Raw genomic sequence first — 26,468 nt, forward strand, 5'->3', positions numbered from 1 at the left:
ATATAATAGTTGAAATGAACTTATTTATTTTACTTAAGATGCACTAAAACTCAATAAGTCAAGTTACAACGAGATTCACGGTGAGTTGGCCGTTTACAATATTAGCCATAAATTTCGGGATGTCACGGGTATTTTGGGGAACTTACTAAGCTTTGTGCTTACGATTTCCAGTTTATGTTTCAGGTACTTCTGTTTTCAAAGGGAAGAGTCGGGGATGATTGCAGAGCACACACCACTCGATTCCGCATTTTGTGATTCACTTTGATTATTGCAATGTATTGATAAAATTGATTACCTTGGCTTATGACAACGATATGGTTTACTGTTTTATAAACTTTAAAATGAAAAATTTTTGGGTCTTATTTTGGGACGTTATACTTCAAAGTTGAGATATCAAAGCTTAAATATTTCAGATATTTTTTAGACTTTAATTCTGAATTGTATGTATCTTTGACAGATAAATCATATGAAAGGGATCTCGTTAGAGTATCGTAAAATTCTGACTTCGATATGGTGGCTTTCTTTAAAGTTTAAAGTATGATTTTTGGTGTTACGGTAATTAATTTTATATGTTTGTGTTAAGAATCTTTACTTTTGTTGGTGAACTTGATTTATATGTTATTTACTTTTATTTGGAAAATTAATTTTGCAAGTTATAATATTATAGATGATGTTAGATTAGTTAATCATGAAATATGATAAAGTTAAAAACGTATTCATTTTAATGTATCAAACCCAAAAACATATTCATTTTATTATTTTAATGAGGTGTAATGTATCAAACCTAACAACATATCTGTTTTAATGAGTTGTATCAAACCCAAAAACGCGTTTTAACGAGTTGTACCATATACATGTAAAATTGTACCGGTCCAAGAAATGGAAAACCTGGACCTTGACCTGGACTTGGACCTAAACCCGATAAGCCTCGTCTGGTCCAGTCCACGGTCTACAATATTCTCCGAAAGCTGGTCTGATCCAAAATTCGGTTCGGTCCAAATGTTCACCCCTAAACTAAAGGATATGTAATAGCTCTTAGCGAGGGTTGGGGGTTGTTTATTTAACACAATAAACACCTTTTAATAAAATAGTTTATTAGTTTATGTGGTTACAAAAAATAGTTTTTAAAAAAAAAGTATTTAAATTATTTTATATGGATGTAAAAAACTATAAGTTAATAAGTTTTTTTTAAAATGCTTGGACTAGTTTATATGTTTAAAATGATAAAAAAATGGTTAACATAAAATAAAAGAAGAATTTCATTTATATCTTTATAAATTTTAATTATTATTTTTATATCCTTATATATTTTAAAATTACTTGTACATGTCTATTAAATTATAAAACTCATATTTATATCTAAATTTATAATTTAATTTTACTTAATTTAATATTATTATTTTTATCTAAAATTCAAAATTTATATGATTGTACTAAAACACAATTTCTTAATTATCAAGATTTTCTTTCTCTCGTCTTCAAGTTATAAGGCTACCCGAAGTGGATAGTAGAAAGGCGCGTGGGAGCTGACGTGTCAGCCCCCTTCACGCGTGAACACCACCCCACCTTCTGGTGGGTTGCTTGTTCCGTGGAGCTGGAGACGGACGAAGACGCTTGATTTGATTGGGGAAAAGCTTTTTGACCATTGAAGTTTTGACCGTTTGTAAAAAAAAAAATTAATTAATTAATTAATTACTTACTTACAATCCTTTCTCTATATATATCAACATTTTTTCTCATTTCAAACACACCACACACTTTGAACACAAACATATACACTCATCAAAAAATACACTTTCCTCCATGGATCCAAACCAAAATAACCCACCCACCCCGAACACCCCAAACACTCCAAATGACCCGTTAGCGAATATTGGCTATATGCAATTGTTATCATCCCCCGTTCAACAACAACCTCTATTCACCAATCTTTCATACCACCCACACTACTACCAACAACAACCACCACCATAATTTGTTCAATCTCAATTTCAACCCTTTCAACAACAACCTGCTCCGCGATTTCAGCCCCAAACTTCACAACCATCTGAAGTTCCATTATCTCAATCTCAACCCGTAAACCTCGACATTGAAGACGACGACGAACGGGTTCAAGAAACACAACCAAGTCGTAGAAGGCAAAAAAAATCAAAGGATTCAACAAAAAAGAAAATTACCCAATGGACCGAGGAGGAGGAGGCAACTTTAGCTAAAGCTTGGATTGCCATATCACAAGACGGGGGTGTCGACAACGCGCAATCGGGACAAAGCTTTTGGAATCGTGTTTTAGACCACTTCCACACGTTATTAGGAAGGCAAACGAGCCGGACATATGACTCGGTCAATGCTAAATGGCGTGACCTTAGAGCGACGTGTACCAAATTTAACGGTGTATTTGACAATCTAAAAAATATGCATTGAAGTGGTAGCAACGATTTCAACATTTTATCAACGGCGTTGCACCAATACAAAATTACCAACAATGGTAAACCTTTTGGCAACCAAAAAGTGTGGGAAGTTTGTCGCAATGGCCCAAAATGGGTCCTTTATCCAAAAACGGCGCATTCGGGATCTACTACCGGTTCCAACAAAAGGCCGAGAACGTCGGAGTCGGACATCGGTGCTAACCTCAACCTCAATGATGAGTTCGACGCCACCGAGGGGGAGGGTCCATCGGACGTCCATCTTCGTCGACCACCAGGAAGGGACAAAGCGAGAAAGGGGGCTTCGTCTAGCGGGAAATCAACCAACGATGACGTATTAGCGGAGAAAATCGAAAAAACTCTACATTTTTTAGAAAAAAAATTTGATTCAACGGAGGAGCAACGCCGTCGACAATTGGCACTCACCAATCTTCAAATCGTAAACACAATGCCGCAACCAAATCTCGACCCGGAAAATTTAAGGGTGCTTTTGAAAATTCAACAAGAAGTTCTCGACCAATATCGCAACTAGATTTGATGTTTTTTAGTAATTTAGGTTTAATTTCCTAAGTTATTTTTATGTTTTTTTAGTATTTTAGTTTTAATTTTCTATGTGGTTTTATATTTTTCTAGTTTAGATTTAATATTCTATGTTTTAAATTATGTTTTAAATTATGTAATGTGGTTTTAATTAATATAAAATATTTTATTATATTTTAAATTATGTTTTTATCTAATTTAGTCATAAAAGATAAAAAAAGTTATGTATTTTATAAAATATGTTATTTATTTAATATAATGTTAAAAGAATAAAAAAAATAAAACAGTAAATGTTGTTAGTGGTGACCATTTCCTATGTGGAGTGGGTTGGTGGTGAAGGTGACGTGGCGCAGAGGTGGCACCACTTTTCCGGTGAGTTGGTGGTGACCACTCCACATAGCCTAACCGAGAACAATTAGATTAGGTCTTACTTATTAATTTCTAATGCTCACCTTGAGGTGACATCCATGAAATTCTCAAAAGCAAATCGATCCAATGAATTATTGAATTTAACCTAAATTAAATAGGAGTGGGGACTTACGGAGAGAAAAATGAAGAAAAGTCTTTCCTTTTGTTTTGTGAGGCATATTTAATTAAAAAGATTTATGTTCCTTTTTTTCTTTTAGATGAATATTACTAATTACTTGTATAGATTTAGTACGCAAAAGATTTAATTGGAAAAAATATTTTAGTATAATTATGTAGAATCTTGTATTTTAGATAAAAAATTTCTGATTAAATTAGAGTAAATTACACGAGTGGTCCCTATGGTTTAGGGTAATTTGTGCATTTGGTCTCTAACTTATTTTTTTAACTCGGAAGGTCTATACTGTTTGTTTTTTGTTATGCGTTTGGTCAATGTCTTACCTAAAAACACTATTTTGCTCTTGATTTTTTAATTTATTTAAATAAACAGACCCCCCAACCCCACCTCACACCTTACCTTACCTATCCCACCATTTTCCCTATTTAAATAATAGTCTTTTTAGGTAAGACAGTGACTAAACATAACAAAAACAAACTATAGGGATCTTCCAAGTTAAAAAAATAAGTTAGGAACTAAGCACGCAAATTACCCAAACCATAGGGACCATGTGTAATTTACTCATTAAATTATAAGTTTGAATATAAATGTGAGTTTTATAGTTTGATATATATATATATATATATATATATATATATATATATATATATATATATATATATATATATAATTTTAAAATGCGTAAAGATATAAAAATAATATTTAATCAAAATCTTTAAAAAGATATTTATATGTTTGTTAAAGGTTAGTTTGAATGACGATAAAATTTTCTTTTCATTTGTATAAGTTCAAAGCTTTTTGTCATAAGTTAAAAAATATAACTTCTATAAAATGACCTTTTGAAAATAATAATATATATTTTTTAAAAATACTTATCAGACTTATAAAAAACTTTTGGGTGTTATTATACATATCCCTTCACTCAAATAAATTATCAAATCATAGGTTACACAAAACATTATTACATATGATATAGAAGACTACATTAAACATTTTAGAGATACTTGTAGAAATTCCTAAACTTTTTTAAAATTATTAGTTTTTTGAAAAACTAAAAAATAAAAAAGTATTTCGATACACTTATTCCATCCTTCCACCCAATTTTAGTAAAATAGCGGGAGTATGGAAAAATAAATAGAGAACTGCGCCATCAACTTTGTCTTCATCCAGCCACCTTCTCCTTGAAAGTTGAAATCTCACCAAATTCATGTGTTTATCACCGTTCAACCATGAATTCATCTCAAATAATGAGTTGGTAAACATCTCAACCAACCCCAAAACACAAATCACGCTCAACTTTATCAGCCCATTTCCCTAAAACAGACTAATCGAATCGGCTTCATATGAAACGGCTATGAAACAGAGAAAAAAAAATCCTAATTAAGTAACAAACCCGCATAAACCAAGCAGCTGCCTCAAATCACTTCGAGGTTTGTTTATATATCTGGGTTTTTCATCTTTTTTTAATGTTATTGAAGCGTTAGATTTTGTAATTTGCATTTGGCGAATTACTGGTTTACTTTTTTTCTTCTTGAAAGTCATTTATTCAGTATTAATTTCATTGAATTTGGTGTTATGGAGTTTTCATTGTTGACGATTGTTGTTTAGAAGACTTCTAATTCATATACCGGAATCTGAATTTTTTGATTTAAGTAGTTTCTTTCGTCTAAGTTAAGAATTAATGGCGTCATGACTTTGCTTTTACTTTTAGGGTTTATGTAGTAGCGGAGAAGACATCGCAAACAAGAAAAAAAATGGGTTTTTAATTATTTCTCACTTGTAATCAGAATCTCTAACAGGCTAAGCTAGCTGTCGAAGCTTTTAGTTAATCCATCAATGGAGTTTTGGACTTCATTGTTTCTGTTTCTATCATCAATTTCTGTGATTTTGGCACAAAATGTGGAAGAGGGACATCTAGTGATCAATGGGAGTTTACCAATGGCTCATACAGATGCAAATTATATTTGTGCTACTATTGATTGGTGGCCAAATACAAAGTGTGACTACTACCATTGCCCATGGGGATCTTCATCTGCTTTAAATCTTGTAAGCATGTTCTTAAAGTGCTTTTTATGATGTCGAATACTTTTCAATATCTTAATTTATTCTTATTTTTATATTCTCAGGATTTATCTCATCCTTTTCTAACGAAAGCGGTTCAAGGTTTGTTTTTATTGGGTTTTTTTGAGTGCCAACTTTTGTTTATTGAGCCTTGTAATATAAGCCACTAAGTTTTACTAAAGTTGATTTCTTTTTGCATGACATACAATCCAATGACTTACTAGTTGATGATGTGGCGTTCAGTCGATGTGACATCGAGTCCCACAACTTAATAATTTATTCTTATAGTTTTTACTACAAATAATTACATAATAATTAAGTTCATCACCTTAAATGATGTGTCATTCAGTCTCTCAACTTACTGATCGATGATGTGACATTCGGTTCCACGATTGATGATGTAACATTCGGTCCCACCTTAAGAATTGATTCCTTCATGTTTTACTAGAAATAATTTTCTTTTTTATGGCATTCAATCCCCCAACTTACTGCCTGCTACGATGATGTCATATTAAATCCCACAATAGATGATGTAACATTCATTCTGACAACTTACTGACAGATGATGTGACATTCAGTCCCACAACTTACTAAATGATAATGTATCATTTGGTCTCACAACTTAACACCTAATTCTTTCAGGTTTTACAAAAAATATAATTTCTTTTTAATGGCATCAACAGCTTTCGAGTGCATGAGAATACGAGTTGGAGGTTCCTTACAAGATCAAGTATTGTACAACATAGGTAATTTCACAAGTCCTTGCCACCCTTTTAAAAAAATGAAAGGGGGACTATTTGGGTTCTCTAAAGGGTGTCTTAATATGAGTAGGTGGGATGAATTGAACCAATTCTTCAACAAAACAAGGTAAGTTTTTACCTTTTACCTTTTACCTTTTTGTTTCATATATTAAAATAAATGCAATGTTTGACTAATAAGCGGTTGTTTGACGATTAGTTAAATATCTAAAATACCCTTCATCAACAAACATGTTCAATGTAGAGCACTTGTGACATTTGGCTTGAATGCCCTCCATGGAAGACACCAAGTTAAAAAAGGAGTATGGGGAGGAGATTGGAACTATAACAATGCCCGTGATTTCATAAAGTATACTGTTTCCAAGGGGTATCAGATAGACTCATGGGAATTTGGTATAATTTTGTAGATAGTTCTTTAGATATGCTTCTTTCTCTTAACTTATTATAAACAAAAGTGATTTTTTTTTTTTTTTTTGTTTTAACTATCGGAAAAAGGAAAAGAAAAAGGTGATATGCATCATAATCATCATTCTCTTGTTGATTGATGTAGGAAATGAGTTAAGTGGCAAGGGTATTGGTGCAATGGTGGATGCTGAGCAGTATGCAAGCGATGTAATTGAACTCAGGGGTATAATCGACAATTCATACACCAAATTCCAGCCAAAACCATTACTCGTAGCACCAGGAGGCTTCTTTGATAAACAATGGTTTTCCAAGTTGCTTCAAGTTTCAGGTTCAGAAATTGTCAATGTCATGACACACCATATGTACAATCTAGGCCCAGGTTTGACTTTCTAATGTCAAATCTCTTATTCTTTTTAACTTCAAGATTGACAATAAACATTTCCTTTATTCAAAAAGACAAATAACCCATTTCACTACACAAAAAATAATACAAGATCGACATTTCATCGATAAAAAAAACCGAAAGAATATAAGTTTAATTTGACTCCAGAAAGTATTAGCTTTGACTTTCTAAAGTCAACAGGTGTTGATCCGAATTTGGTAAAAAAGATTCTAGACCCTCATTTTTTGAGTCGAGCATCTGTCACATTTAATGCTCTTCATGAAACTATTAAAACGGATGGCCCATGGGCTTCTTCATGGGTCGGGGAATCCGGTGGGGCCTACAACAGTGGTGGTCTTCATGTTTCAGACACTTTTGTTAATAGCTTTTGGTAATCATATAACAAATTCTCATTCATTTTCTTACATTTTTTAATTGTAAAGTTAAGCTTTTAAAGAATGTAATATTTATAGGTACTTGGATCAGTTAGCAATGGCAGCTAAGTATCACACAAAAGTATATTGCAGACAAACATTAATCGGTGGAAATTATGGTCTCCTCAATAGAACAACATTCATACCTAACCCTGATTACTACAGGTAAAAATCTTTAATTTTTATCAAAAAGGTTATATGAATTTTGTCTCTAAACTTAGCTAAAGTGACAATCTTGATGTGAAGTGCTCTTCTTTGGGATCGACTTATGGGTTCAGGAGTTCTTGATGTTGAAAGAGTAAATATTCCACCACATTTGCGCACTTATGCACATTGTTCAAAAGCAAAAGTAAGTTCATATTCATGTTCATGTTTATGTATTAAATTATTAATAAACCGAATGTTAATAATAAATTGTTTGTGATCAGAGAGGAATAACTGTGCTTTTGATCAACCTAAGCAACCAAACAAACTTCAAACTTGATGTTCACAACATCATGAACATGAATTTGCATATAAAGACTTCAAGAAAGAAAGCATCATTTGTTGATGATCTCAAGAAAACGGTTTCATGGGTTGGATTGAAATCAACGGATGAAAATTTGACACGAGAAGAGTACCATTTAACCCCACAACATGGAGATATAACAAGTAAAACAATGCTTTTAAATGGAGTTCCATTAAAGTTGACTGAAAATGGAGATATACCATGTTTTAAACCGGATTTCGTGAAGGTTGATTCTAAGATTTCTATTGCTCCTTTGTCTATCAAGTTTTTGAAGTTTCCAAACTTTGATGCACCAGGTTGTTCATGATGCATTGTTGTTTGTACCTTGACATATACTTGATGATGTTTGTGGTGTGTTAAACTTTTATTTGTATATATATGTACATTATTAGTTGCAAGTGTAAAAAAGAGTTTGCAAGCTACTTTTTGTAACACTATCTTATGTGATTATGATAATTTAATATATCATCATCACATTGAAAAGACACATATAAACCCTATAAAAAGTTAATTGGAAAACTGTAAGGTAAACAATCATCTACATAATAAATAAAAGGGAAGTAGTAAGGAGATATCGTTTTCTATATTTTTCCATAAAATATATAAAAATAACCAAATTCATTCAAACCAATTCAATTATTTTCCAAGAAGACGCCGAGTTCGTTGATTAGCACCCCTTACTCTGAAATTGATCTCATCAACATCATCTTGAAGAGGATTAAGGGCTTTATCTTGCCTACAAAATTCAAAAAAAAAAAAAAAAAAAATCAATTATTTTTTTCAATCATTTAAATCATAAAATCCATATTATAAACATTAACCTTTCAATTTCAGAACCCATGTCAACAGCCATTTCCTTCAATTCCCCCAATATGTTACTCAATTCGGAGAGCCCATCATCCTGCTTCTCCTTTTCGTACTAAGAGAGATGAGGGGGTAAATTAGTCATTTCATGGGAGGGGTATATTAGTCATTTAGTGTTAAATGATACCTCAACTTTCTGCATTGCATCAGCGGATTCAGGAAGTGGGATCCTCGAACGTGAAGCTCCCTTATTTGGACTTGTTGTAAGTCCCAATTTTTCTCTTTGCTCCAAATGGTTACCCTTTCTTCTATCAGGATCATCTGTTAATAAATAGATAATCAAAACTCAATAAAGCAATCAAATTTACAAATTATTCATGAAAACAATATCAAATTTAAGAAAATAATAATTAATTACCTCTGATGCTTGTAGGACCTCTTATTGTCTGACCCTTTTTGGGCTTCCAAGTCCTAGAAAAAATGCCTCCAAGACTTCCCAATAGCTTCTCTCCCTAAAAAACGAATGAAAATAAATAAATAAAGATTTGATCATTTTTGTTCATAAAAAAGAACATACCCTACTGAGATCTTGCTCAATATTTGCTGCAGCATTGTGGGTTCTGTTAATCTGTTCACCTTGTTGATGCAAGGTGAGCATGGTGTTAGTGGCACTTTCTCTAATATCTTCTGCAATTTTTAATGCACTATGCACATACTTTGTAGTTTCTTCAGCTTTATACGCAGCATAATGTTCCAATTCTTGGACACTTTGGTTATCTACACCACCAGAATCAATGAAATCGTTTTTGTATTTGTTTCTTGATGCATACCCAGATGAATTCGAGCCCCCTTTAATTTCATTGTAATCGAAAAGACTGGTTTTTGAATTTGGGGTTAATGAAGGTTCGGAAGAGGGTTTTTTTGATGGTTTTAGGGTTGATTTTTTGTCGATTTCATCATCAGAATCGAATGGATTGGAGGTGGGTTGACTTGGGAATCGAGGTTTGTGCTGATTCGGTTTCTTGAGCCCAGACATGTTAGACTCTGCAAGCTTCGATTATGCAAAAAAACATGAAGATTAGTGTAAATTGTTTAATAATTAGAAAAGTAACAAAACGCAAATGAATTGAACACCAGAAATTAAGATGAAGAAAATGAGATGATGATTTATCAACTAAGGAATAGTATTGACTTCTAACTTCTAAGTGCTACCATCATCAGAGTAACTATCTAAATTAGGAAATTTATTCCACAACAACTCCACCAAATCAAGGATTAGTTAACCAAACAAGAAAACATCAAGAACAGATAAATTATAATAATACACGAAAAAGCTTTCTGGTTTTCTTATTCATTCTCAGCAAACAGATACCCATTAATTAAATTGAAGCAAAACCCACGAGAAAAAACGAAGAGAAGTAACAAAACTCACATGAATTACAAAACGGGAATCAAGAAGCGTAACAGAATCGGAATGGATAAAACGATGATTGTATCATATAACTGAAACTTGTATTATGCTATGGGAACCGATCGTAATAAGATAAAGTTGAAAACTAAACCTAAAAGCTCAAGAAAAAGATGAAATCGAGTACCTGTGAAATTAGGAGATACGATAGAAACCGGTGGATGCCGGAGAGAATATCCAAGTGGAAAGGGACGAGGGATATAGAGGAAGACGAAAGCGGGGGAATTGAATATTGGAAGAAAAAGTCTTTGATGACGAGTAAACCTCTCTGGGGGGTTTTAAAACTAAAATATAAAGTTTTAGATAGGTTTCTTATTAAATAATGCCCATCAAATTCTAAATACACTTATTTATATGATTTTTTTATTTAATTTTATTGATTTATACAATAATACGACTTTATTTATGGAACCATGTTTAATAAATAAACATTTAATTCTTCTTGTATTGATAATTTTTTGTAAAATAATTTTTGTATCATATAACACTTTGCATTTGAGAAAAAAAAGTGACCAATTTTTTACTTGTATGACTATAATTTACTTTATCAACAATTTTATGAAGTGTTTTCTCGTTTGCCTATAAGGGAGGAGGGAGTCGTTCCCTCCCAACCCACCGAACCCACTGTCACATCAATTTTTCTTTATTATTTTTCTTCATCTTTCCGAACCCACAACACACGGAAATCCTATCTTTTTGAACCCACTAAACCCACTCAATTAAAAAAAATACAAAACAATTAAGGTACAAGTTTTAAAACACATGGTACAAGAGAAAATAAGAAAGAGAAAGTAGAGAGAGATGATGAAGTGGGTTAGTGAAACCAATCAACCCACTCGTTGAAGCGGGAGTGGTACCGCCGATAACTCTATTGTTAATTAAGATTTTACATTTGATTGTTTTGTATTTTTTTTTAATTGAGTTGGTTGAGTGGGTTCAAAAAGATATGATTTTCGTGTGTTGTGGGTTGAGAAAGATGAAAAACAAAAGAGAAAAAGTGATGTGGCAGTGGGTTCAGTGGGTTGGGAGGGAATGACTCCCTCCTCCCTAAGGGAAGAGGGAGTTGTTCCCTCCTCCCTAAGGGAGGAGGGAGTTGTTCCCTCCTAACCCACCGAACCCAATGAACCCACTGCCACATCAGCTTTTCTCTTTGATTTTTCTTCATCTTTCCCAACCCACAACACACGGAAATCTTATCTTTTCGAACCCACTCAACCCACTCAATTAAAAAAAATACAAAATAATCAAGGTAAAATCTTAATTAGCAATAAAGTTATCGCCGGTATCACTTCCTCTTTAGCCGGTTGTTTGATTGGTTTCACGAACCCACTTCATCCTCTCTCTCTACTTTCTCTCTCACCCAATTAAAAAAAATACAAAACAACTAAGGTACAAGTTTTATAACACATGGTACAAGAGAAAATGAGAGAGGGAAAGTAGAGAGAGATGATGAAGTGGATTCGTGAAACCAATTAACCAACCCGTTAAAGCGGGAGTGGTACCGTCGGTAACTCTATTGCTAATTAAGATTTTATCTTTGATTGTTTTGTATTTTTTTTAAATGAGTGAGTTGAGTGGGTTCAAAAAGATAGGTTTCCTTATGTTGTGGGTTGGGAAAGATGAAGAAAAATAAAAAAGAAAAAGTGATGTGGCAGTAGATTCAGTGGGTTGGGAGGAAATGACTCCCTCCCTAATAGACAATAATTTTTCAATACAATCATAATAAAACACAGGAAAATGATTCGCCGGAATTGAATTCGTGTATATGTTAACAAGCCGTGGAAAGGAATAGAATGTCAGATTTCAATTCCGTTTCGTTCTTGGAATCCGCAAATCATAGATACCCTAATTTTAGAAAGAATCATTTCGTTAATACCAAGAGAAGTCTACTTGTAGAAAAAATGTTAATAAAACACAAACCCACATAAATTCCATCACCAAACCTTTCAACACTCCAATCATAAATTGCCAAATCTAAAGCAATAATGCTTACAATAACTTATATTAATACAATATATACATTTCTTTGTATTCGACCAATTTGCGCTACAAAGAAGATATAATTAAATCAAATTCTAATTCCTACCCATAAAAACAATCTCAATAACACAAACCAATACAATAACACTTTTAAGCGTTTGGAAGACCACGAACATTAGCAAAAGTTTTCCTTCGTTCTTTTTCAATCTTGATTGCAATAAAAAGATAAAAAAAAAATATTAGTATTTCCAAAAAAAATAAATATATTATATATATTAATACCTGAGACTCCAACTCGGTTATTCTTTGTAAAGCTCTTTGTTCTATACATGCGCGTCTTTTATATTCTTCTTCAAGCAATCCGGTTAACTCATATCTTAACTCAGCCATTTCTTGAGCTAAATCTTCAGCTTCTTCTTTTGCCTTAAATTTTTCATCTCTTAATTGTTCCTACCAACAATTTATAACATAAAGTTCAAAAATTTGTGATACCCATTTTGTATTACACATCACTTAACCCTACATACCTTCAATTGGCTCACAAGAAGTTCATATTCATGCATTTGAAGGTTGTAGTTTTTAGTCATTTCCTGCATCTTACAATGTTCTTGAACAACTTCTTCTTGGAGTTCTTTAGCTTCAAGAAAACTATTCTCCATAGCCATTAAATCAAGATTCATGCTTTCTATGTCACATTGGTAGTCTAAAGCAACATCATGCAATTCTTGTTCTTTGTTTTCTAATTTTTCCAACAAAACCAACTTTTCCAAATTGCATGCCTTCAAATCTTGCTCTAAACTTCTCATGATTCCATCTAAATTATCTTTTGCTTTGAGTTTTGACTCTAGAATTTGGACGTAATCAGTCATGTGGTTTATTTCTGTGTCCCTTGTGTTTACTTGATCCTGCAAGTAATCTATGAGGTGTATTGCAATGAGTGAAGCCTACATGGAATTATATTGAATAAAATCTCAATATTTACATAAGAGACATTTACCTATTTCTTGTGTGCAGTTTCTTAGCTCTCTTTCTAAATCTTGTATACGTTTCTTGTCATTGGAACGATTTTGGGATAATGTTTTTGCATGTGATTCAAGGCTCTGTATCATTTAAGCTATAGGTTCATTGTCTTGATTTAAAGCATTAGACCAAATAATGACATTAATTAAGGCTTATAAACAATAAAAAAACGTTACCCGAATGAGTTCATAGCTTGATTCTTTCAGCATGTCCTTTTCTATCCTCAACTACATCCAAGAACAATGAGAAAAAACTTAGAAGTGTTACTATACTTGGATGTAAATTCTATATCTACACAAACATGAAAAAGCTTCTTAATGAGTGATATTTGATTAAAAGAATTTAGGTAATACACAACATGAAAAAACTACTTTACTTAGCAATGTTGGAATCTTTTTTATATCTCTAGTTTAAAAGAAGTAAAGTAGTAAACATTGCCATATGTGTTTTGTTGATGTCTTATTTCTTATTCGTTGTTTAATGAGGCTTAGAAAAGGTTTCATTTCATCAATGATTTGATTATCTTTATTGGGTGCCTTTTCTTTTTTTATCTTGAATATAAATAAGGTGCTTACAACACAACCAAAAAACAGGACCATAAAAGTTTACAAACTATCTTTGACATGGGAATTGAACAACAAATGTACCTCTTTACATCTCGCTTCAAACTGTAATAACTCCTCATCGTCCACAAAGCAACTACTGCCACTACTAGAACAACTGGACATCTACAACACAGAGACATTAAAACACATATGATCAAAAGATCGGTTCTTTATCTTAAATCTCATCTACCCACAAACGAAAACAAAAAACTGTTTGTCAAGCCACGAAAACAAAATAGAAAGTGATAACAAATGCTGAAATATTCATTCAAGCCATAATCATTCCGACATTGTTGTCTCCTTCTCTATCGAGTGTATTCGTAATCGAACCAGCTCTATAAGCAGATAAAATATCGAAATTTCTCCGATAATAATCGAGAGATATAACAATACGGAACATACATTGAAATTACCCAACAGAGAGAAAGAGGACAAACCGTTTCTTCTAGGGTTTTGATTTAGATGACGTGAATCGGCGAAATTAAATCGAATTTGTGATAAAATAGGGGAGATTTGTGATCTATAGGTACGTACGAGTTACAGGAAACAGAATCTAATGGATGAATATTGGGGATTTCAGATTTGCGTATGTTTATGTGTATACTTGCAATTTGAGTAAAAAGGTTTTTGTAAACAATATTTGACATGCGTGCAGTCAAAATCTGATTTTCCTTCCAACCTGACTTTCATATAATTTATTTTAAACAAAATTACATAAATGGTCCCTTTGCTTTCGAAAAATCACAAATTTAGGCTAAATTTTATTTTGTTAACAGAGTGCTTATGGTATCCTTGCGAAATGGTTTCATTTTATATTATTTGCTTTAAATTTATTATTCTATCTTTTTTTATGTGTATCTCATTTATATTTATATTGTATTAGGTTATACGGAGTGGACTTGGAAAAGAGCTCACCATGTCTACGTGGACTCAGTGCATACAACGTCTCATGCTCCGCAAAGACTATTTGGCAACGTAAATCGGCACCCCTCTTTCGAGTATCTCTCCTTCTACACTTGATTCGCCTTTTCTTCTCCTGAACTCGATAGCTCACCACTTCTCTTCTCCTTCTCTTCTTCAAGAATTTCCTCTTCTTTGCTGAGCTCGGGACCTCAACACTACTCCCTTCAGCCTTAAGGTTGACCTTATAACATCTTTAATGTGGAATTTTTTTATAGTTTATTGCTATTGATTTTTTATTGACTATTTTATTTCATTGGAGCATATTTTTTTAATTGACCGTTCAATATACATTGAGTTATCAATATACTTTTAAGTTTTGTATATTTTGAAAGATCTTTATGCCCAGAATCATTATAAAATGATATTTGCTAATGACATAAACTATTTACAACAAGTTACTAATTGATAACTTATTAGATTAATTTTGATTATTAATAAATATCAGCACTTGTATTTAATTGGAAAAACAAAATTTTATGAAAATAATATTTTATCATCATATTGGAAATTATTATTTCTAGGAAATAATAATATAGAGAAAAAAAACTAGTAAATATCATATGATATAAATATGAAGGTTATGTACAATATTTTGGGCACTTAGAGTAAACCATTTACTTGCAATGTAACCACTAGTTATGAGATGGAGTAAGACACACACTTTGGTCTTGACTTTCCTTGCCAAAACCATGTATTCCTTTATGGAGTCAGAGATTGATTATAGTGTTGCTTCTTACATCCTTACATGTCATAAGATGGAGCCATACTTTCATGTATTACTTGCTAGACTTTGGTACATATTTGTATGTATAAAAGGAAGGTATTACTAGTAAGAAAGGGTTGATCTTTTGGTTTATTTTCCTTCTTCTTTGGCTGCCATTTTCGAGAATACGAAGCCTCTCTCACTCTCTTCTTTCTTGCAATTTGGTGCATGAACTAAGTGTTCATAAGTTGTTTCTCCTTAAGGCTTATTTGATATAAGTCTTAATAGATTAAGAACGACTTAATAGAAGTGAAGACTAGCATCTTTAAGTGGTTTGCTTTTGCTTTATGGATACTTCTAGAGAAGCTCTATTTTGAGTCTTTTTCCATCTTCATCAACTTCCAACCTCCTGAGAAGAATCAAAGTCTTCAAAGGTTGTAGCTCTTTCTTCTTATGGTTGTGTTAATCTTTCCATGCTTTGTAAGATGATCCTGGTGGAGGATTTACTATGATGATATAGATGTTTCTAACATCATACTGGGAATAGTTATTCATGACTTCCAGGAAGTCTTTGGATAACTTAGATGTATATCAAATGTTCCGAAAGGTTAAACAGATATTCCAACAATACAATGATATTTGTTTTGAGCCACTTTAAACAATGGAAGAATGTAATGCTGAAAAGAATCATCATGTGTGATCTAAGAGGCTCATAGTTTACGGAAATGATACATATAAACCCAAGAAATCCAGAAAGGCCCATAAAGATGGATTGTGTTTTTATTGTCAAGAAGCAAGACACTGGAAGAGGACTTGTCCCTCTTATTTGAGAAATATTGGTCGGGCCAGTAATTCAAGTATCTATTAGGTAGAACTTATACTTAGTAGTCAAGTACTTGATACTTAATGTTAATCTAATATTTGTAAATATTTACAGATATTCCAAAAGAGTAAGAAGCAAGTTGAAACTTCACTATTGGAGTTTAGTTTATTATTTATGCTTAGAACATAAATTACTCGCTACAAGAAAAATGGCTTACACCCACAATTTTTAAGGCCTAAAAAATGTGACCGGATCCTACCGTCACACTTATTTATTTATTTTTTTGTCAAAAGTATGACCGTATGTCGTGACATCATAGGTATCTTACGTCCACATTAAAATTCAACATTTATGTATGGATACCTTTTAGTCACATATAAAGTGAGCCGAGTTTGTGTTAACCATGGTTAGTTTATATTTGATGTGACTATTGCTTACCATTTAGTCACGTTAATTTATTTTAAATTGTGACGTATGATATCATTTGTAACGTCCGTGTTTCGAGACTAAGCATTGGTACGATGATGTAATAGTTAGGGTCAACAAATATAACTTATTTTAAAGTAATAAAGAGGAATTACTTGAATTATGTGATGTTATGTGCATTATACTTATTTATAAGATATAATAAATTAAGAATGAAAATAAGCGTCAAAAATAAAAATATAGATAAACCTGATATCTATGAAGAAATTTGCAGTGGTCGTGACAAGGATTCCGGAGATATAAAAAATGCCGAAATCCGAGCTATAACGAAGAAGTTATGACATGTCGAAGTTTCGTGACAAGAACGGCACGACGCTGTGTGACGTAAAAAGTGAGTTTACGATAAAGTGTTTTTTAGCCTTAGCGATCTAAACGAAATTCGTAGTATACGTTAAACCAAGAGCGGACATAAAAACATGTTCAAATCTGACTTCGTGTGAGGAAGTTATGAATTTTCTAAGATTTGGCATAGCAGTGTGCAACCCGGAGTTCGAATTTTAGATCAAGCGATTTTTAGCCGGCACAACCTAAACGAGAATCAAATATCTCGTCAATAGGAGCTCAAAAATAAAAAGACAGAAGAAATCGGACGTCGGATGGCAAAGTTATGAATTTTTAACGGACTTTTCTTGTCCCGACCTGTTAAAAATATAACTTTAAAAATAAAGTCAGAATTAGCCGACAGAGTCTAAACGAATGTTGTAGAGTACGTCTCTACCTACACGTGGATATAAAGAACGTCGAAAACGGAGCTCGTATACGAAAGTTACGAATTTTAGAAGTCGAGAGAAGAAATTGCAAAGTTGTCCGAGGGGGAACACCCCGCGTAGAGGGAAGGAACGCCCCGCGTTCGCAAAGACTAGGCCTCGATTCGACCACGTCGCTCCAGCCGTAGGATGACACGCATTTGTACGAACCCGCTCCTACGCGCTGCGTTCGCAGGAACACCCTGAGCTCCGGAACGCGCTGCGCTCCTCGCAGGAACGCCCTGCGTACCGAGGCTTCAGCCAACTATAAAAGGAGGTGTGAGGCCAGCCCTTATTCTTCACTCCTTACCCATTCTTCTTCTCTCTACTCTCTCTACTCTCTCTCTCTCTCTCTCTCTCTCTATCTAAACACTCCCCAACCCATAGAATCTTCCTAGTGTTAGGAGAAGGCTCCGGAGCGCCCGAAGGATCCGAGAAAAAGAGTTTTTCGGCTCAGAAAGCTCCGCCCCCGCAGAGCCCAGTTTTCAGCAAACCACCCGGTTTCGTAAAAGGAAATCATATTTTTAAGAAGCGAAGCGCTGCCCGAGTTAAAATCACCACCTTATCAAGTGAGTGCATAGTTCCTTTCATGAACATGATTTTAGTACAAGTATTAGATTATATGTTTATGTGTGGAACATTTGATACTGTCTGAAATACGTGTTAAGAGCATATCTGGTAAATATATGATGATTTAGGATGCAGAGTAGACCTAAATAAATTAAGAGGGACATTGGGTAGTATCTCCTTGTGAGTACGAGTGAGATATACACGGAGGGAATAAGCTTAAAACTTGTCATTGATCCGAGAGTATGGATTAGACTTAGTCAGTTGTCCTTAGTCCGATAGTATGGATAGGACATAGTTATTTGCTATTAGATCCGGGAGTATGGATCAGACATACCCAATCCGGGAGTATGGATTAGGTAAAGAGGAAAATTTTAGATCCGGGAGTATGGATCAGACATACCCGATCTGGGAGTATGGATTAGGTAAAGAGGCAAATTTTAGATCCGGGAGTATGGATCAGACATACCCGATCTGGGAGTATGGATTATGTAAAGAGGCAAATTTTAGATCTGGGAGTATGGATTAGACATACCCGATCCGGGGGTATGGATTAAGTAAAGAGGTAAATTTTAGATCCGGGAGTATGGATTAAGTAAAGAGGTAAATTTTAGATCTGGGAGTATGTATTAAGTAAAGAGGTAAATTTTAGATCCGAGAGAATAGATTAAGTAAAGAGGTAAATTTTAGATCCCGGAGTATGGATTAAGTAAAGAGGTAAATTTTAGATCCGGGAGTATAGATTAAGTAAAGAGATAAATTTTAGATCTGGGAGTATGAATTAGGTAAAGAGGTTAATTTTAGAGTATAGATCGTATCGTTGTGAGGATCGATGGGGTGGGGTAAAGTTGCTTATATATGGTGAAATTGTATATGATATAACATTGTGGGATTGAAAACCCTATGTACTCACCAGGTTTCCCAACCTGACCCACTCAATTTATTTGTATCACATGTGTCGGTACGAAGTTACACTACATTGAGAGATTAAAGGAAATGTAAATCACTAGTGTAAATGAATGTAAGGTCTGTTTATGTTTATGTTTCTGTATTGACGATGACATCCCAAAGTTTTAATATAAACCAAATATATTTCTTCGGAAATGCTTTGATAATATCTCTATCATGTTTTTCTAGGAACAAATTCCGCAACACTTTTCTTTAAAAATGATACTCTGATTTCCAAATAAAGCATAAACAAATCGGTCTTTTCTGGCCGTGAAATTGGGGATGTCACATCATTTAGTCACATAAAAAAACTCATAAAGAAAATAATGTGACCATTGGTTGGGTATTAGTGATACATAATTGTTAAAACCATCGCTGAATATTACTTATAATAACACTTGTTTTCTAAATGATACACCCATTTATTACCCTTTAGTGACATTCATTTACGGTAAAGCGTGACATATGAAATCTTTTAGTTACATGAACAAAACACATAAAGAACAAAATGTGACCATTGTTTGCTTTCTGTGATACATAATTGTTAAAATCATCATTGAATAGTACGTATAGCAACACATTTTTCGGAATGATGTGGCTATTTGTTACCATTTAGTGGCATTTATTTACGTTATATTGTGACATATGATATCATTTAGCCACATAAAGATAACTCATAAAAAAGAATGTGGCCATTGTTTGCTTTTGGTGATACATAATTGTTAAAACCATCACTATACATTAGTTAGACAAAATTGTAAAAATGGTCCCTGTGGTATGCATTTTTTTGGGGTTTTGGTCCAAACCCTGACTTTTTTGGATTGACGGTCCTTTTGAGCTACTTTATTTGTGGTTTTGGTCCCTCGTAAAATTAAAAAGCCAAAAATACCTTTTTCATACATTTTTTATGTTTTTTTCTATTTAATATAAAGTTTTATTAATAAAAATTATGGGACCCACCTCTCTCTCTCTCTCTCTCTCTCTCTCTTCTTCTTCTTCTTCTTCTTCTTCTTCTTCTTCTCCTTCTTCTTTTTCAAAAATCCATAAAACCTCGCTTATCCTTCTCCCATTTTCTCCACCTTTAACCACCATTACTCCACCATAGCATCACCACTGCCACCACCTCCTTCCCCACCGTAAACCACCATCCCCACCCTACTGTTTCTGCTGGAGCTCTTTCCTCCTCTACCTGCAGCCTGCACTACCAAGAAACACCACCACCAAGGGTGGTGTTGCTGCTGTGTAACCACCAAGAACCACCGTGGTTCTCCCTCTCATGCCACTGACCGGAGAAGGCTGCCAGGCACCACCCATCACCACCTCCCCTCGTTACTTTGCCCCGTTTCTCACTTCACCGGGGAAGAGGACCACCACAGCCAACGGTGGCAATCCCTCCACCTCCATCCTGTCGTAACCCACCACCACCAAACGCCATCGTCGCTGTTGCTTCGTCTTGATCCCTCGCCGAGCATCCGCCAATAGAAATAAAGCAGCAAGGCCGCCCACAGCCACCAACCACAGATACCCATCGTCGTAGCTGTCCTTCCATCGTCGCTGCAGTCCACCACCTGCGACCCACCATTCCTCCGAGTTTCCATTTGGGGTTAAGAATGTGATTTAAAGAGGTAGAAAGATGGATGGTGGCAGCGGTGTTTCCTGGTGGCCGGAAAACAGCTCCACCTCCGGTGGGGTGTTCTTGATTGTAAATGAAGAAGAAGGTGGGGGGGGGGAAGTTGGCTGGCGAGAGAGAGAGAGAGAGAGAGAGAGAGAGAGAGAGGGAGAGACTATCTTTATTTATTATATAAAAACACTTATAAAAAAAGAAAATGGAAAATAAATCTAATAAGGGCAATTTAGTCATTTCAATTTTACGAGGGACCAAATCTACGTACAAACATGGCCAAAAGGACCACAAAGCCAAAAAAAGTCGGGGTTTTGACCAAAACCCCCAAAAAATGCATACCACAGGGACCATTTTTGCAATTTTGTTTATTAGTTATAGCAACGTATAGTTTCTAAATGATGTGACTATTTGTTACCTTTAGTTACATTCTTTTATGTAAAAGCGTGACGTATGATATCATTTAGTCACATAAAGAAAATCATAAAGAAAAAATGTGATCATTGTTTGCGTTTGGTGATACATAATTGTTAAAACCATCACATTTTATCTAATTGGTGTGGTTATTTGTTACCCTTTAGCCACATTTAATTTTGTGATCGTGGTTCTAATTAACATTCGGTAACGTTTATTAATGGACGACGAGAATATTAAATGTTGCAAATATATTCTATAAGAGCAAACAAGAATAAAAGAAAATAACATTAATCATAAAGCCAACTTAAATAATATACAAAAATGTTGTAAGCAAAATATACCTAGCATGTATACAAACAAAAAATGAAATGTAAGTCATAAAACGAAAGCTACATTAATTCTTCATCCTATTAACCATGCTCCTTGTCTTTAACACCTTAGGTTTTATGTATGATATTTTGTTTTTTTTAGAGTTGACAATTTTACCCTCCTTACTTGAAGTTGTAGCCAGTACCTGTAGCAACACAATTTATACGTATCGTCAAAAATTAAAACAAAAATGATAAAAAGAAAAAATACTTGAAAAGATATAACATAATAAACAAACATGTCCATGTAATATGGCAAGGTCTTTTGTCCAAGCAACAAAATCTTTATGTGTTTTTCCAACTAATTTGTGTTCAGTAGTTTGATTTGGTAAATATGAATTATCCTTTAACACTTCTTCAATAGACACCTTATAGCAATCATCTTTCAGTGGAATCTCATGAAGATATTCCATTTCTATTGAGAAGTAAGCTATATCACGGGCAACAAGATTTTTTTGATATTGGTTCCTACTATGTATAAATCACACTTTTATCCCCTACAATGAATTATAGAATAATAAGAACAAATATATATATATATATATATATATATATATATATATATATATATATATATATAGGATGATGCAGTACATACTTGTATATATTTTGGTGCCTGATTTTGTGGTGTTTTTGGCTGCATACTTATTTTCCGAGGTTTTTCAAATTCCTGAAAACCATAAATGTACTCGTATATGTGGAATCTTAAATTACTAGAAATAGTATATTAAAAGTTTTGAACTTGTCAAGTTTTTACTTATTGGTATTACTGATTTGTTTTGTCTTGTTTGTATTTTTTTTCTGCGTTGGAGTACATTCAGATGCAACAATATTGTCCACAAAAATTACCTGCATTGGAGTACATTCAGATGCAACAATATTGTCCACAAAAATTACCTGCATAGATAAAGAAGAAAAGTATAAGTAGGCTTTATGTAAATAAAAAAATTAATCAATCTTCGTAAAAGAATGTTAACTTATTACTTATTGATGTTATGGAATCATTTGTTAACTTATTACTTATTGATGTTATGGAATCATTTGTATGTGATTTGTTTTTGTTATTGATTGGAGTGGTCTCCAATTCAACATTTTTGCCCGCAGATGACATTACCTACATAAATAAAGAAAAAAAAAGTATAAGTATAGTTTATGTGAATAAACTAAAATCAATATTATGCATTATAACAATGTGTGGTAATTACTTTCTGGTGTTGATGATACCTTTGATATTGTTTTATATTTGGTTGGGACTGGAGTGGGCTCTAATTCATCATTCTTGCCCACTATGAAATTACATTTCATAAATAAATAAGAAAAGTATAGCTATCTTTTATCTAAATAACATAAATCATTTTTTTGTAGTATAAGGATGTTAACTTATTACTTACATGTCATGATGCTTTATTTGTCTTTGTTAGGTTATTGTCACAGATTGTAGTGGGCTCTAATTCAACACTCTTGTCCACCGATAAAAGTACATACATAAAAAAAGAGGAAAACTATAACTATAGCTCACGTAAATTAAAAAAATAAACAAACTTCTTTTTTATGGATATTAAGTAACATACTGAAATTTCTAATGGGTTGAAGGGGTAAAAAGGAGACTTCACTTACTTCTGATTTAGACAAATCTTCTGGAATTGAAAGACCTGGTACCTTAATCCCTTGAGTTTTAAGTGCATACAAAGCTTGTTTTAACATTTCGTTTTGTTTCATCACTTCCCTTAGTTTATCATCTTTTTCCGCACTCTTTTTTTCATGTTATCTAATTCATTTTTAGTTCGCTCATCTTGTTGCTGGAAGATCTCTTATTTCTCTACAGATTGAAATACTTGTTTCGTGTAACTCCGAAGCCAACCCCCCTTGAAGGACCTACCTTTTTCGTTGCCAAATACTAGTGTCATGACATCCATGTCCTTATCAAGCTGCAAGTTCCCTTCTCAAAGTTCTTTTTCTTTTTCAAGCTAAACATAAAACTTGTCAACAAAATGGTCAAATAACATATACTTATCAAAACGGTATAAAATTTCATAAAACTTACAATCTCATCTACTTTCACTTTAGCTTCCGGGTCAATAATGTGGTCTTCTTTATTTTGATATGCTTTACACCACATATATGGCCGGGGGGGGGGGGGGGCTGGTCATATTTGTCAATTACTTTATTTTCAATCTTGTAGTCATTTACAAAAAAAAAAAACAATTATTAAATCAAACACAAGTACTCACGATTAAATAATATAGTGAACATACCGATTTCTCATGTACATAACAATATCCCCATCGTCCCATGCTCTGATGATAAGGCAAATTGGCACGTGTTGCCACGTTTCTTTTCGACACATCCTTTAATAGTAATATATGTCAATGAAATCATTAGTTTTTTCTTAAAGAATATAATAAAATTTAAAATTAAACGAAAATCTGCAATTTATATTTGGAATTATTCTGATTTTGTATGTTCTACATAAGCATCTTATTTCTTTTTATCAAGGATGAAAGAATGTATTCATTCGGGATTGTTTTTTAAGTCCATCAACATTTTCTATGAAGATTAAAATTGGTATATTTTTGGTAGTGACAATGAATATGAATTCTCGCTTTCTATTAGAGGCGAAAATCATCCTGCAAACGTTTTCCTAATCCCACGTTCGCTCTTTACTTGTGTCGATAAATTCAAAACGCTTCCAAAATATGATATGATACATACTTGTTTATCCTAAAATTGTTTTCAAAATTTTTAAAAATTCAGAAAATGATGTGGCGAGTTCTTTTAAATATATTAAAAATAATTACATTATTGATCCTTTTAGATTAATAGTTCAATTTAGCCTACAAATGCATAAAATTTTAAATGAATACAAATTATTTTTATATTATAAATAATGTAATACCTAGACAAAAATGGAAATAATGTAATAATAATAATAATTTTTTAAAATATTAAAATTATAAATTTAAATATGAATAATTCAAATAAAATTATTTTAATGTCATTTTCAAGATGTGTTATGGGTCGTATCCAATATGAACCCTACTACCAACATCAAAGAACCAACCCACAACCCTAGGCCCAACCATATACAATTTATCTACTCAATTGTGTTATATGGAGTGTATACATGCAACATGGGTCATGGGTCGTATCCAACATGCACCTTACCAACAATATCAGAGAACCAACCCATAACCCTAGACCCAACCACATACAATATATCTACTTAATTGCGGTATATAGAGTGTATACATGAACGATGGATCGAGGGTCGTATCCAACATGCACCCTACCAACAAGATCAAAGAACCATCCCACAACCCTACACCCAACTACATATAACCGAGTTAGATTTCGAGGACGAAATCCAGTTTAAGTGGGGGAGAATTATAACACCTAGTTTTAAGACGCTTCTAATATCGGGATAACAAGTTGTAAATGGATCAAATAAAGATCTTGGGCTTCAAGGGAGTAGAGTTTAAACCCTATCGGATGTTGATAATGTTGGATTAAGTGATTAAAGCCCTCTAATTATGCTTTGAAGCAAAGGGGTAAAATGGAAAAAGTAATATTTCGGGCTTCTTGCATGGATTATGGTTTTAGTTTGACATGTATTAAGTCAAAAGTAATTAGATAGGTTGTGGGGCTCATCAATACATTTTCGTACATATAAAGATCGCCGAAAATGAAGTTGAAACGAAGAAGTTATGAATGCTTGAAGTAGGAGTGGAATCGGGTGAAAACCGGTCGCCACGATGTGGGGAGCAGGTCCCCATGACGTGATGAGTCACGACGAGGTGACAAGCAGGCTACCACGAGATGACTGATGGGCAGCCTAAACCCATGAGTTTTTAGGGTAGACAATAGAAGTGGTTACAAGAAGGACAATCTAGGGTACACATTGGTTAACCTAAATAATTTAGGCCAAAACATTGATCCCTTCATATTGGCCTCACAAGCAAAACAAGTATTTCACGTGACCGATCAACTAGACAAAAAATGTCTATTGTGTTCAAGAAACTTCCCGAAAATTATAGATATGCATATGAGGATGTGGATGAGGAATTTAGAACTGAAGTTTTTCCTTAAAATGATAATATATTATCACATGTAGACCCACAAGATTTGTATAAGGAATCTTGAAATGATTATTTTCGGACCGACTGTCGTGGTATTTTTTTACGTAAGGTTTGTATTCCGCATTCATACTAAAACTCTTATACTTGTTTTATATGATTACATTAATATAATATTATATTTCATTGAACTTACTCTAATATTTATATTTGTTTGTATCATGCACATGAAAAAAGTTGTCTTTCAGGAAAAGGCACATGACAAACCTTGATCCATGGTTTATTTCTACCGTGTTTTACAAGAAACACATATTATATATTATTTGATTGTCAAAACAATAAGTAGTTTGCTATTAACGAGTGTGTGTATTTGTTGCATTTTCAAACCATTTGAAAGTTTAATATTAAATATCCATGTATTGTTTACGTTGTTCTAGTTTTTGTTTACGCTACATGGAATTGTAAAAATAAAAAAAGGGTCAACCACTTTAATTGTTTGGAATTTGGAATGTATAAAATACTTTGCATAATACTCCCTCCGTCCCAATATTATTGTCCACAGACAAAAAACACACATATTAAGAAAAGCATTAATTACCACTAACTTTATTTAATAAAATGACAGTTTTGTCCTTACTTTGCATTTAATGTTCCATTAAATGCTTAGTTGGTTAAGTAATAATGAGGGGTATTTTGGTTATAAATGTTATTTATTTTTAGAAGTGGACTACTCCCTCCGTCCCAAAATTATTGTCCACCTTACTATTTTAGTTTGTCCCAAAATTATTGTCCACTACCAAAAGTAGATATACACTTTTACC

The 26,468-nt window shown here is 33.3% G+C and overlaps 3 protein-coding genes across 6 annotated transcripts; 1 reads left to right on the forward strand and 2 right to left on the reverse strand.

Annotated features, from left to right (window-relative positions):
- Positions 1-4,642: 4,642 nt before the first annotated feature.
- Positions 4,643-8,473, forward strand: LOC145108233 (heparanase-like protein 1). 4 transcript variants are annotated; one of them, XM_079045249.1, is made up of 10 exons: positions 4,643-4,937; positions 5,219-5,553; positions 5,634-5,670; positions 6,252-6,435; positions 6,571-6,719; positions 6,877-7,110; positions 7,315-7,504; positions 7,587-7,712; positions 7,794-7,896; positions 7,976-8,473. In XM_079045249.1, exons 2-10 carry the CDS (start codon positions 5,344-5,346, stop codon positions 8,360-8,362), a joined length of 1,620 nt encoding a protein of 539 aa, XP_078901375.1. In that variant the 5' UTR covers positions 4,643-4,937; positions 5,219-5,343; the 3' UTR covers positions 8,363-8,473. The 4 variants fall into 4 exon arrangements, with proteins under 4 accessions (XP_078901375.1, XP_078901376.1, XP_078901377.1 ...); XM_079045250.1 differs by having other exon boundaries at positions 5,295-5,553; XM_079045251.1 differs by having other exon boundaries at positions 5,307-5,553.
- A 73-nt stretch (positions 8,474-8,546) lies between these two features.
- LOC145108234 (SNAP25 homologous protein SNAP33-like) lies at positions 8,547-10,606 on the reverse strand. The gene is made up of 6 exons (XM_079045253.1): positions 10,455-10,606; positions 9,437-9,910; positions 9,278-9,371; positions 9,047-9,180; positions 8,877-8,974; positions 8,547-8,791 (listed from the first exon to the last, which is right to left on the reverse strand). Exons 2-6 carry the CDS (start codon positions 9,893-9,895, stop codon positions 8,692-8,694), a joined length of 885 nt encoding a protein of 294 aa, XP_078901379.1. The 5' UTR covers positions 9,896-9,910; positions 10,455-10,606; the 3' UTR covers positions 8,547-8,691.
- A 1,625-nt stretch (positions 10,607-12,231) lies between these two features.
- On the reverse strand, positions 12,232-14,581 carry LOC145108235 (myosin heavy chain-like protein). The gene is made up of 7 exons (XM_079045254.1): positions 14,370-14,581; positions 13,975-14,055; positions 13,504-13,554; positions 13,305-13,407; positions 12,835-13,223; positions 12,590-12,757; positions 12,232-12,514 (listed from the first exon to the last, which is right to left on the reverse strand). Exons 2-7 carry the CDS (start codon positions 14,053-14,055, stop codon positions 12,458-12,460), a joined length of 849 nt encoding a protein of 282 aa, XP_078901380.1. The 5' UTR covers positions 14,370-14,581; the 3' UTR covers positions 12,232-12,457.
- Between the last annotated feature and the right edge of the window lie 11,887 nt (positions 14,582-26,468).

This window comes from Lactuca virosa, chromosome 4, assembly GCF_052849685.1.
Source record: "Lactuca virosa cultivar CGN04683 chromosome 4, Lactuca_virosa_CGN04683_v6, whole genome shotgun sequence".
In the NCBI taxonomy this organism is placed as follows: Eukaryota; Viridiplantae; Streptophyta; class Magnoliopsida; order Asterales; family Asteraceae; genus Lactuca; species Lactuca virosa.

Coding starts and splice junctions, on each gene's coding strand:
- LOC145108233 (XM_079045249.1), top strand. CDS start 5,344: ATGGAGTTTTGGACTTCATTGTTTCTGTTTCTATCATCAATTTCTGTG. Junction 7,713..7,793: donor CCTAACCCTGATTACTACAG/GTAAAAATCTTT, acceptor CTTGATGTGAAG/TGCTCTTCTTTGGGATCGAC. Junction 7,897..7,975: donor CACATTGTTCAAAAGCAAAA/GTAAGTTCATAT, acceptor GTTTGTGATCAG/AGAGGAATAACTGTGCTTTT.
- LOC145108234 (XM_079045253.1), bottom strand. CDS start 9,895: ATGTCTGGGCTCAAGAAACCGAATCAGCACAAACCTCGATTCCCAAGT. Junction 9,372..9,436: donor TTGAGCAAGATCTCAGTAGG/GTATGTTCTTTT, acceptor TTCGTTTTTTAG/GGAGAGAAGCTATTGGGAAG. Junction 9,181..9,277: donor AGGTCCTACAAGCATCAGAG/GTAATTAATTAT, acceptor ATTTATTAACAG/ATGATCCTGATAGAAGAAAG.
- LOC145108235 (XM_079045254.1), bottom strand. CDS start 14,055: ATGTCCAGTTGTTCTAGTAGTGGCAGTAGTTGCTTTGTGGACGATGAG. Junction 13,408..13,503: donor CAAGCTATGAACTCATTCGG/GTAACGTTTTTT, acceptor TAAATGATACAG/AGCCTTGAATCACATGCAAA. Junction 13,224..13,304: donor AAACTGCACACAAGAAATAG/GTAAATGTCTCT, acceptor TACACCTCATAG/ATTACTTGCAGGATCAAGTA.